The sequence below is a fragment of the Oreochromis aureus genome, linkage group 14 (genome assembly GCF_013358895.1).
Source record: "Oreochromis aureus strain Israel breed Guangdong linkage group 14, ZZ_aureus, whole genome shotgun sequence".
Taxonomy (NCBI): domain Eukaryota; kingdom Metazoa; phylum Chordata; class Actinopteri; order Cichliformes; family Cichlidae; genus Oreochromis; species Oreochromis aureus.
In genome coordinates, this window is record NC_052955.1 from 12,077,468 (window position 1) to 12,090,201 (window position 12,734).

Genomic DNA, 12,734 nt, shown 5'->3' on the forward strand with positions numbered 1-12,734 from the left:
CAGGAGTCTCGTACCACTTCTTACTGTATGAATTTGTGCAGAAAAGACCCACATTTGAGCCACAGTCACAGTTAAAGTACATTAATCAACTCATAATGTGTCTTCAACACCAACCCCAAGCTGCTATGAGAGACACATACATTGCTTCCTTCAGCTTCCTCACTATCCAACTTTGTTGTGCATCTCTCCTGCTTTAGTGGACACAGAATTTGCATCACGGCTCCACAGTGGCAATCCTGTGAAAAAAGCTCCCACAGTTCATGTACTGTTTATGTGATTAAACCACATTGCACCTCCTGTATCCAAGGTTCAACTCTCGTTTCCAACCTGTTACAAAATAGCCCGGGTACAGGAAATAACAACAAATTCCTTTGAAAATCATTTTATTATATTAGCGTCAAATTTTCAGGACAACATCAAAAAGTTCTTTCATGACCAGTTTGATAGCACTTTGTTAAATGTAATAAAGAAATAAAAAATTGCCAGTAGAATATATGACAGGGTCACATGGTGAAACTTCTCAAAGACACTAAAAACACACAGTGATGGTAACATCCTCACAGAGTGTCATAAGAGGTAGGTCACAGTTAAACATGCGACAGAGGAAGCACATCATGTTTCAGCATTTTTAAGAAGACAGTTAACTCTTGGACAAATGTCCTTATTGTTTCTTTCCGTATTCTGTAAATTGATCTTGCTGTGTTGAGTAGATGAGTCAATCACACCACCTTAATGTGAAGACAAGCCTGGTCCTGGGGTTGCTGGGGCAACAAAAGCTGCTTCCTGTATAGCTTCAAGCAGAAGTTCTCCAATCTGAAAGAAAGGTTATGTGAATGTTATATGATCATCATTATATTATTATAAGGAAAGTGTTGTTATTTAAAATGCTAAAGAGGAAAGTTCAAAACAGAAAAGACTGAAAATAAGAGAAAAATCACAAACCTGAACATGAGGAGGGGCACTGAGGACGTACGTGACAGCACTGGCAAGATCTTTTGCTTGCAGAGCCTGTTAGAGAAGTGCAAAGTGCGTCATTTGATTTTATCTGAATGATCATGTCAACCCCCTCACAAACTGTAGGATTAATAATTTTACCTTATATGCAGCATATATGCCAGCCACTTGATCAGGATTGTTGGCCCGTGATACAAATTCTGTCACCACTAAACCAGGAGAAATGCTCTGCAAAAGGAGATAATGATAAAGGAACTGTAGGATGTACTGTGCATGTGTCTCACAGCAGCTTATACTTGTGTTAAAGGCACTTTTCCAGTTGGTTACAGTAAGTTTTAAAGCCTTACTGTGGCTCGGATATGACTCTTTTCAGCACGCAGCTCCTGTCTCAGGCCCTCAGTCAGAGCAGTTACAGCATACTTGGTGGCGGTGTAGAAATGTAGATCAGCAAAATCATAGACATGATGTCCACACAAGCTGCAACAGGAGTTTTACAACCCGTGAACAAACAAATTCATTTTCAACTATTACTAGTACTTTTTTTTTCAGATTAACTAGCAATTAAAGTAATCATTACTGTGATGGCCAAACCCGTGGCCACACTCTAAAGTCAGTAACTCTTGTATTTTCATTTCTTCATTTGAACGTAGTAACACACTTTAGTTTCCAGTAACTTTATTAATTGGTTTGGATACATTTGTTCTATTTGTAAGCGCGCACATTTAGTTTAGTTATGTATTCATACCACTTCATTACTTTGATTTTTTGACTAACCTTGTCTTTTTATTTCTTACCTGCTATCATCCCTGGGAGTTGCTGGACAAAAGATGCTAGCCAGGGTTTGAAATCATTAAATGCAAAGGGGGATAATTGGACCACACCACCACTTCCTGCTGAAGGGGAGAATGTGTGTTTTCTTTCATTTAAAAACAAAGTATTTGTATTTAATTAAATATTTGAGTTTAGGGTTTAATGGTTTTGATTTTCTTCTTTAGTGTTTAGTTTATTAACAAACTAGATTGTACTGCATTGTGTTGTGATTTATGATTGTATAAACCCCTCATGTGTCAGAATGGTCTGATCAGCCAGTATATATACCCCTGTGTGTCATTTCATGTTTAGGTCAATTATGTTTGTTTGGGCAGTCATTTGGTTTGTTAAGTTTGCAGTCTGCCTGAGTTCAGTTTTGTTTCTTTGACCTCTTTTATGAGCTCAACATTTATTACTTTTTAAATATAATTTTTGGGGGTTAAATAAATGAAAAGCTATATTTTTCTAATAATTCCTGGAACTCCTCCTGTTTTTCAACTCGGTCCATCACAATTACCCTAGTAAAGTCCTTAAACAAAGATCCCTTATTTCCCGTCTTCAATCTTATAATAATGATGTGATTACAAAATAATTCTGATCTGCAGACATTTTCCACAATAGAAAAAAATCAAATCAAATAAATAAATAATGATTACTGCATTTCATTTAGTGGCTCGGGGTTTGAGTAAATGAAGCACGGTCTGTTGCAGTAGGAAACAGTTTTTGGTGTCACTGGACCAAAAGCCCATAAATGATCTTTAGCCATATTGTAATTCTTATAGTAACAAATGGTACTATATTCCGCACCTCCTCTAAGTTTGCTTTTGGGTTTCAGAAAATCTAGTCTATGTTAGGAGAATTTGGCTTCTCGCAGATCTACAGAGCAGGGGAGATTTATCAGACAAGAAGCACAAAGAGGAACAACATCAGTAGAGAAAATACAGAAAGACATGCACAGGCCAGACAGATTTAAACATCATCGTGTGTTGCATTACTTGGCTTGAATTCAACAGATAGTCATCTCTATGCCAAAGAAACATGAGTACTGTTAATACCACCATCTTTGCTTTTCCTGTAAGCCAAATGTGTGCTTTGACAAAGGTCTGTTGAGTCATGTTGCCACAGGATGCTCGTAATCAGTCTAAATGATGATTAGAATCATATTATGACATTTATGTGATATTTAAATCGACAGATTTCGAAGTTCTGTCACTTTCTATTAGCAAGTAAAACTGCACCTGTTTATGTTTATGATGTGCCCATCATCCACGTTTCTCTCTTTCATTGACTGATAAGCTTCACGTGCACAGATGCTCAGGGCAAGAACGTTCACCTGTAAGAAACCAAGCAGAGAAATAAACAACAAAGTCAACACCCTCCAAACAGCTCGTTTGAAAGCTGGTTTCTTGTGCATGGGGGGGGGGAGTTGTTTCCCTACTTTCATGGAACTTTTCAACTTTCTGAGTTTTGTCCTATTGCACTAATTTTAACAAACTATGTTGTTTTGCAGGATTGTAGGACAACAACTTTGTAATTCAGATGAGAGTCATGACTTTGGTTGTATCAGACTTTCTTTTTTTGTGATGGATTATACTGAGCAGAATGTGATTTAATGGATGACTTGATGGAAAATGGTTATACTGGTTTATTTACATTCAAATAAACTTTCTTGTCTCTGTCTAATATAAGCCTAATGCAGCTGAAAATTTTCTGCATGATAGTAAGTTTAGTTCTGTCCAACTTTCTGTTTTGTGATGGACTAAATTGAAAGTTTCATGTTTCATATTCTAAAAACTATGAACAAATCAACTGAAAACTGATCATTTAATTGCTCTTCTGGGAAACCACTCCTGTGAATGCTTCTTTCAAACAGAACTGCAGATCATTTTTTACTAAAATAACTCTGAGATCTTACATCCATGATGTTCTTCCAGCCGCTGGTTTTGCCACTTAGCAGTGGCTCTGGATGAGATAAGCCAGCATTGTTGATACACACGTCCACACCTTTGTGCTGCTCTTTGATCGCTGCAAACATGGCCAGAATCTCCTCCTCTTTGGTCAAGTCACACTTGAAAGGAACCAAAACACCAGGATGGCCGGCGCTCTGACACTCTGCTGCCAGTTTCTGAAACCAAGAAGCGAACGATGACAGAGGTTTAGCTTCAAAATAACTCTGCCCTTCAAATCTTTATATAAAATTACTGTAAATTTGTGGATTTCAGTTTTCATAACACAGCTGATCAGTAACTTTGTACAACACTGGAAGTCAGATTTTTGTCTCCAACTGCAAAAACATTCTTCTCACTGGGTCTCAACTCATGTCTGAACACGTCCTGCCATCAGCTGCTTCATCAGATCTGCTGCATAGTAACGTATCTTTCTATCTCAAAAGCAACAAGATTATTTTAGTAGCAGAAGGAGTTTTATCTGACTGGAGCATTTTTACTTAACAAAAGACTCTACTGAACCACTGCGGACTGTAAAAAATTCAGCCCCAGACATGTTTGAATAGTTCTGTCTAGAGCAGGGGTGTCAAGTCCAAACCTCGAGGGCCGGTGTCCTGCAGGTTTTAGATAATTGGGTCAACACACCTGAATCAAATGATTAGTTCATTACCAGGCCTCTGGAGGACTTCAAGACACATTGAGGAGGTAATTTAGCCTTTAAATCAGCTGTGTTGGATCAAGGGCGCATAGAAAACCTGCAGGACACCAGCCCTCAAGGCCTTGAATTCAACACCTGTGGTCTAGAGTCATTGGCTCATATGTGTCCAGCCTTCTGTTTCTGTGTTGGACTAAATTAAAAATCTATTAACAGTCAACTTTTACACAGAATCTGATTCATAGTATTACAACAGATTACTGTAAAGCTGGTTTTTCAGGTTTATTTACTTTTAGTCAAATAAACGGTTCAACTTTTGCCCAGCCGCTCCCTCTGTTCTTTTTTGCTAGGTAACAGTGAACATATATATAAATATAAATATAGACTAAAAAATATAAAATGCAACAGCCGAGATCGAAATACACTAAGTGATCGATGCAGGCCTGGTCCATCAAAATTTTCTTTTCTTTTTTTATCCAGGTTGGTACAGCTGTTGTTGGGCTAGAACATCTTAGTTGCAATGTAGAAATTAAAAGTTACCTTTTAGCTATTATCATTTTATTATCAAATTGCTTTAACCATGAGCCATTTATTTTACCTGAATCTCTTGCTCTCTCAACCTTATTTGTTAACTACACCTCCCTCTGTGTCTTCCTCACTCTCTTGTTGGGACTGCTGGTCCTCTTGCGCTCTCAATGGCTAATGCTAGCAACTATGGCCTTATTTTTGTGCCTCTATTCTGAGCGCACATAAATAATTTTTGCAAATGTTGCATTTTAAGGAGAAAATTATTTTGAGCGAACAAAATTCATCTCAGTGTTTGCTATTATCCATATACACACACAATAACTGCCATTCTCGCTCAGTTGTTGGCATTTGCTCTTGCTCAGATCTCTGCTCTGTGTGCTCTCAGTGTGTCACTTCGGCTTTCAACATCTCTGCTCCCTGCACACTCAACTCTTTCTGTACACGGTTATAAATGTGCCACAAAACCAACTAATCACAGACTTGGATGCAAAATACTTGGCTGTTTTGGTCTCCAATCAACGCGCTAGCTACTGCATTCAGGAAACACAAATGTAGCTAAATCCAGTGAAGTGGTTTGGTTTAACCTAGATTAAAACCAACATAAAAATTATATATTTTACAATCAAATAATTGAAAATACTAACCGAAAATGTTTTTAACTACACTATTATTTTGTGTCTATATGGATAATAGCAAACACTGAAATACATGAATTCTGTACATGTATTTCAGAATTTTGTACATGAAAATAATTTTCTCCTCAAAATGCAACATTTGTTCTTGCAAAAATTATTTACGTGCGTTTATTATAGAGACACAAAAATAAAGCAATAAGCTACAATGCCAGGGCTTTATGTCAGCTGTTGCTGGTACTACTGCACTGCTAACATGTCGGTTAATTTGACACACTTTGCTGTATCTATTTCTTGTTTATTTTCTCTCTTAGTTTTTTTTCTCTTTTCTTTCTTCGTTTGTATCTACCGCTGTATTAACACTAACTTTGTTCTAGGGTACGTAGGTGCACACGGAAAGTAGAGGGAGGGGTCAGAGGCGTTAAGAGATTTGATTGAAAATGAAAATTGAACTAATGCAAAGAAGAAGAAAAAAAATGCTTCGGCCCACTGGGAAAATACCCGGCATACTAGATTACCAGTCCGGCCATGGATATAGGTCCAGATACTCAACGCTGAAACTGAGTTTTCACTTCAGAACAAACCTGGATTTTTGCGACGTCCCTGGCGCAGCCCACTACTTTCATACCGAGCCGGACCAGCTCTACGGCTATAGCCGCCCCAATCCCGACCGAGGCTCCGGTCACCAGAGCCACTCTGCCCCGCCAGCGGTCCATCACAGCGGTAACCTGCTACAAGCACGAAAGAAGCACAAATACGAAGAGAGAGAGCGACGGATCTTTCACTGTCCCGTGTGAGCATTTATATATGTATAGAAACACCTGAGTCATGTCAGCCCCTTTTCCTCTCAAACAGCTACAGTTCTCCGCCCTGCAGGGAGGCTTTCAGCCAATCCTGTTGTCAGGTTTATGAAAACAGTTTGAGATAACTTTTACTCTGTGACACGTTACATCATCATTGTTAGAATGACACGCACCTGATGAGCAAGTAAAACGCTAATTCTAAAGGATGTAAACCGTGCGACGTGAACTTTACACCTTTATTACTGCCTGTTACTAGTGTCAAAGCAATTTGTGTTTATGGCTCCGAGCGTGCAGCGACAGTCGCAAAGGACTCATAAACTGACAAGGCTTCAGCTATTAATATTTTTATCCTATATTTCTGTTCTTGGCCGGCAGGAGCCTGATGTGGTCTTCAGCTGTTGTAGCCCATCAAGATGTGTTTACTTACTCTTAGCATTGCATACCTGCAAAGACTGGTTATTCAGGTTGATATAATTCAACACAGCACAGCATGACTGATTTTTTACTGCCTTTTTTATTGCATGATAAAAGTAGGTGTGCAGGTGTGCTGTAAGCTCGGAAATAATCAGTTACACTTAAACAGTGACCAAAGGGATGCCGAAAGGATACGTAAGAGTAAATCAGTGTCATGATTTACTATTTACTATTTCCACAACTGAAGTATTCAACAAAGTACTCTGCTTTTTTGACCATATCTACTTTTCATATTTTAAATATATTATTAATTCACATTTAGTGCACTATAGGTTTATTTGGGTGAAAAGTCTAAGTGTTTTTTTCTTCAATATGCAAAACACTTATCCAGCACAATACTAAAATAATAGGTGTTTAATAGGTATACAGACTGGCGGGCTGTGCCTGGGACCCTAGGAAAATCCAGCTTAGCTTTGAAGTGAAAACTCAGTTTCAGCAGAGTGCAAGCAGATGTTGCTGGGATTTTTTTCCAGCAGTGTCACTGTTATATAAGACAGGAAGGCTGGGTGTGTGGGGCGGTCAGTTTATCATAGTGTAAATAAACCAGTTTAACCACCGGCGTTTTACTCACACTGTAAATCTCTCTGTGTAAAAGGTCACCATCATAATTGGTGCACAGAATTATTAGTTTAGTCCAGCACAGAAACACTATGGAACATGGACATGATTTAACTTTGCTACACTCTAAAAACTATTGTTTAAGCTCAACAAAAAAAATTAACGCAACAGTTTCCATTAATCTTTTTGAGTTACGATAACTTATGTTGAAATTATATTGAACCAACAAACTATATTGAGTTAGGGGAATTAACTTTTCCTCCATAATCAAAGGTGATTTTAATTACCACTTACTTAATAATTGGTAGCTTAAAAACATGTTTTTAAGTTGTTTACTCATAAAAATTATGTTCCTCCAATTACTTTTTCCACATTACTTAAAATGATTTTTAAGTGTTATGTAATTAATTACAGCAATTACAAAACAATTTTTAAAGTTAATCATTTAAAATATTAAGTTGCTGATTTTCTTCATTATTATCATCGTTTTAGCTTTTTCTTATTTTTTTTATTGTAATAGCTTTTAAAAATGAATTCATTCAACATTTATTTTAGCAAATAACTTTTTTATTTTTTAACTGTAGGCATTTCAACACTTCATATTTAAAAAGTGAAAATAAACCAGAAATTTAGATTTGTACCATCGTAGCCAAGTTAAACAATATGCTTTTATGTATTTAAGACCACAGAAATAAATGTGTTCAATTGGTAAAAATCCACTTAGAAAACATTTTGTTACAGTACTACTTCCAAACAAGTGTTCAATAAATGTCAACTTTCAGTGCCTACCAAACTTTACAAGATCTTGCATCTTTCTTTTACACAATGCAGCAAACACCTTTAAGATCAATGTTACACATACAGGGTTCAAAACAGTTAACAATTTTTGAAACAGAGTCAGCATCTTTAACATAATGCTGGTTCCATCAAGGTCAAGGAACAGCTTCTGAAAAACTTCAAAAGTATATTTCAGATCCTTGCATTAGCTCAGATTGAGAGCATATATTATGCCCATGAGTAACACACAGCACCATGGGAAATTCTGGCCTCCAGGATTTTTGTTCCCGCACCACAATGGTTGCAGTCTTATGGTCAGATCCAGGGGTGTACCGGTCACCGATGATGGCAGTTTTCATCACCTGCCTTTCAAGGTTGGCCTTAAATTGTCCTTGTAAAGCAAATTTAAAAATAGGTTATTGGATTATACATTAGACTTTAATACTTACTGAATCTTAGTGAATTCAGATGATCAGTGGAACACACACACACACACACACACACACACACACACACACACACACGATGCTGAATTACTTACACCAAACTCCATGAAAAGGTCCTCTTCCTTTTCTCCAAGGTATGTGATAAGGCAGCAGATGGCTACTTCTCTGTGTATTTCAGTTGAATTGTGCTATTTAAGAAAAAATAAAGTATGAGTATAAACTACATGGGTGACTGCCAACAAAGTGCATTTCAAAGCTACCTAAAGTCTAAATAGTTGTCCTACCTCAAGAAGCATGTACTTGATCTGCCTGATTCTCACTCCTTTAGCTCCTCCCCTTGAAAAAATGACGTCCATCAGTTTTGGGGTCAAGTGTAGCCATTCAAGGCTTACAGTGGTTGAACTCTTGAATTCCTCCTTTATCTGTAGACCACACAAACAGAAGAATTAAATCTTGCAGACTATTAGCTATTTTGCATTAATTAATGCTCTAATACATTAGTTAAAGATGATAGATGTGATCTAAGGCTACCCCAAGGGAACAAAAACAATCTTAGTGAAGAGAAGAGAGACATTCCCACCATAACCAAGGCGTAATCTGTAATGCTTTAGCAACCCTGTTTTTGTAGAGGTTTCAAATTTACACATTGTGCACTCCCAGCCCATTTTGTAAAAATGTGTACCAACTTAACAACTCATTAATGACCCTAGATTATCATACTATACTAACTGCTTACATAAAGTCTTAATGTTAAGTAGATTCACATAGCCTATGCTAGAATAATGCTACTGGAATGACATTAACGATATTTCACACAACCTGATATGTTAAAAAAGAACAAAACAAAACCAGCGAAATTAGATTGCATTGTGTAGCAAAACTTTAACCATGCTTTTCCTAGCCACAGCAGCTCTCTCTAGCTGAAGACATTTGTCAAATGAAACTTTATAAGTCTTATCCTCTCCTGTGCTAAAGTTTAGAATGGTTAGCATTAGCTACATGTGGTAGTGCAAAATATTTCCTTAACTGTATGAGCATAACATGGTACACAAATCCACTACAAGTGACTAGCACAAATGCTTTGCTTTGTTAGAACAGTTATTTGTAAATGAAATGTTACTTACCTTGAAATGTCTTTTACATAAGCTTGCAAGTCCACCAAGCAATGCACCATATATGAATTTGCCCGGGCTAGTTAAGTGGGTAGGGGAGGGAACTTGAAATCAAAAGTTACAGTGGAGAAAAAATAAGTTACATATTCAATTTCTTTAAGTAATTACAACTTGAATTTTATTTTGAACCCACTAACATTGGGATTTAATTTCAAATTACATATAAAATTAATTTAATGTAATTACCAACATTATTAATTCAACGCAACCCCAAAAAATAAAGTCAGCAACTTAGAAGGTCTATCTTAATCAGTAAATTAGAATTTTTATCTTGCAGCCATGGATTTAATAAAGTGGTGGTAAAAGGCCTGATGAATTACTTTTTAGAGTGTACATGACCCTCAATCTGATTTCCATCCATTTATTTGCTTCCTTTTATTCAATTCAGAGTACATTTTAATTCACCCAGGAATTCCCGTGTAAATGGTCACAGCCAGTTAATGACAGTTTTCTTATCGTAACAGATTTTAGTTGATGGATAGTTTTTTAACTGTAAGTGTACTTTTACTGCTGATGAGATGTTAATTTCTGAGTCTGGTCTAGTCTGAGTCTTCTGGTGAAGCTTAACACTAGAATATGAGGTGCTTCCTCTTTGTCATGTTTTATTTTCAGAATGGACTCTGAGGATGTCACCAGCGTGAGCAGGCACGTGCAGAGGGGGGAGCAAGAGGGGCTTGAGCACCTGCCCCTTTCCTGATGGGTGCCCAAAGTGCCCTTTTGTTGAGGCAACTTTAAAAAAAAATGTATTTATTTATTTTTTTATGTGTGTGTGCGTGTGGAGTCCTGTCTGTGCCCCTCAACAATAATATTTAACTATTAATCACAGTTTTGCTAAATAAAAGGATCTGACTTGCATCAGTCACATGATCACATTTAACCAATGATCCTTAATGGCAGAACGCGCTGGTTACGAGCCGGGAAGGAGCTCACAAAGAGCACGCGCATTTTTGCGGTCCGGAGCTGTAGGAGAAACACAAATTAACTCAGAGACACAGACTGATGCGACAAAAACAGTAAGTAGGTGTACAGCGCACACTGTAGTCTAAAGCACACAGGAGTATTAGCTTATTACGTACACGTTGGTAAGCTGTCTTGTTGCAACTGACGAACTGAAACAAACGAGCGTGCTGTGTGTGCAACAGCGCGACAAACATTACCTGTCCTTTTATTAACTGCACATGTAGTGCTGGTCATAGCTGCTGGCTGACTGGGTAAGGCTGTCATGGGTCTGTAGCTCTGTCCACCGTATTTAGTTTTAAAGTAAGTTACAGGGCTTTTCCTGCCTTTCTGGAGGGATTATATTTCACTAAAAAACGATCTAATATGCATGTCCACATAATTATGGATTCTTATAATTATAATATATTAAAAAACACGCTGTATTTTAAAGAACATACATTAAGAAGCAGATTATATTAGATTTTTATTTTAAATAAGACAAAATTTGGATTTTACAGCAGTAAAATTATTGAATCTCTACAGTTTAAAATGTAATAAACTTTCTGCCTGCACAGAGTGGATAGTGAAACAAATGGAATCATCATAAACACATTATTTCCAGTGTTGCCAACTCCTCAGTAAGGAAAATCGCTATTGGTTGTCCTAAAAGTCGCTAGAAGTCGCTAAATGACGTCATCACCTAATTTGCATAATTGGTCATGCTAATCTAATTGTAACCTATGTTGTTGGAGAGAAAAATAACATCGTGGAAGAGACATAAAGTGAGTAAAAAACGTTCTAAATGCATTTAGAGTTTATTTAGAACTACAAATTAAATTTCTTTTAGCAATTATTGTTTTTTTTTAATGTCACAATTCCAACCCTGCTCCTTTATCCGGGCTTGGACCGGCAAAAGTGACCCGAAATAGGCACTCTGGTGGAGTTACTTTGTGTTTGTGTGTGTTTATAAGTAGTTTTAAACCTTGTGATCCACAAAACAGCATAAGAGTAAGAGTAAAGAAGAACTGACTGTGTTACAGCACCCGCTGCTTGTTGAGAGTAAAAGCGATACGCGTTTTCACGTCTTTTTAGCGACTTTTTAAGAAAGAAAAACTCGCTAAATATAGCGACAAAGTCGCTAAGTTGGCAACACTGCTTATTTCATATTTATTACTTCCTCCTCCTCATTGCTTTATTATTGTAGCTCTAGTAATAAATAATAATGTAAGGATTCTGGATCAGCACCATGATGCCCATAGTATATACAGTATTCTGAAGAAGGTCTAAAATGTCACTGTGTGTGCATGTGTGTGTTTTATTTAGATGGATTAAAAAACATATTACTCATGATATAACATTGTCCAGACATGGCTGGTAAGGACATGAGGAGGAAACAGTAGGAGCTGTGTGAGGCTACTAAAGACGGTGCTATAACATTATTTTTGTCATCATTTTATTATAGGTTAAGTGCAAGAGTTGTTAGGTGTGGATAATTAAATCATAGTTTATTGCAATAGCAAGTTGTGCTTTGTTTTCAGATAGACAGTAAGTGGAGAGTGATAGATGAAATGATGGGATGGAAGGAAGAAGAGAAGCAAAGAGTGATTCACAGGCAGAGCCTAAATTATTTCTCACAGTTTTTTGTTGCCTTATGGTTCCAAGCACAATCTTTGCATTTTGTTATTATCTCATGACACTTGTTTAATCAGCTCCCGTCTCTCCTGTGAACTTTTGAATGTCTACAGTCTCAGATCAGCCCTGCCCTCCAGCACTATCAGCAGCAGGAGCAGCAGAAACCCCTCAACAGCAACATTGTACCCATCAGGTAATTCATCGGCTACATTTGCTTTGCCTTGTCGCCACCTCACAACAGTGATGTAGTATGATGCGATCCCATATTAGATTCTTGATGAATGTGTGTTGTTGTTGTTATTCAACCTGGTTCAATGTGCCCCTTTTTAGCTTGGAGCACCCGCCCCTTTAAACGTCTCTGCACGGCCCTGAGCGTGAGTGTGTGTCTTGAATCTCTTTGACAAGTGA

At 37.4% G+C, this 12,734-nt stretch overlaps 1 protein-coding gene and 1 long non-coding RNA gene across 3 annotated transcripts; both read right to left on the minus strand.

Moving 5' to 3' along the window:
* Positions 1-366: 366 nt before the first annotated feature.
* Positions 367-6,332, minus strand: LOC120443504 (dehydrogenase/reductase SDR family member 11-like). Of its 2 annotated transcripts, none has more exons than XM_039622336.1 (7): positions 6,110-6,332; positions 3,680-3,889; positions 3,003-3,097; positions 1,302-1,431; positions 1,096-1,182; positions 943-1,008; positions 367-813 (listed from the first exon to the last, which is right to left on the minus strand). In XM_039622336.1, the coding sequence occupies exons 1-7, from the start codon at positions 6,239-6,241 to the stop codon at positions 730-732; spliced, it is 804 nt and encodes a 267-aa protein (XP_039478270.1). In that variant the 5' UTR covers positions 6,242-6,332; the 3' UTR covers positions 367-729. The 2 variants fall into 2 exon arrangements, with proteins under 2 accessions (XP_039478270.1, XP_039478271.1); XM_039622337.1 differs by lacking the exon at positions 6,110-6,332 and adding an exon at positions 4,102-4,177.
* Positions 6,333-8,715: 2,383 nt separating this feature from the next.
* On the minus strand, positions 8,716-10,048 carry LOC120432949. Its single transcript, XR_005608221.1, has 3 exons — positions 9,708-10,048; positions 8,868-9,005; positions 8,716-8,771 (listed from the first exon to the last, which is right to left on the minus strand). It is a non-coding gene; the product is annotated as an uncharacterized LOC120432949 (long non-coding RNA).
* Positions 10,049-12,734: the final 2,686 nt, after the last annotated feature.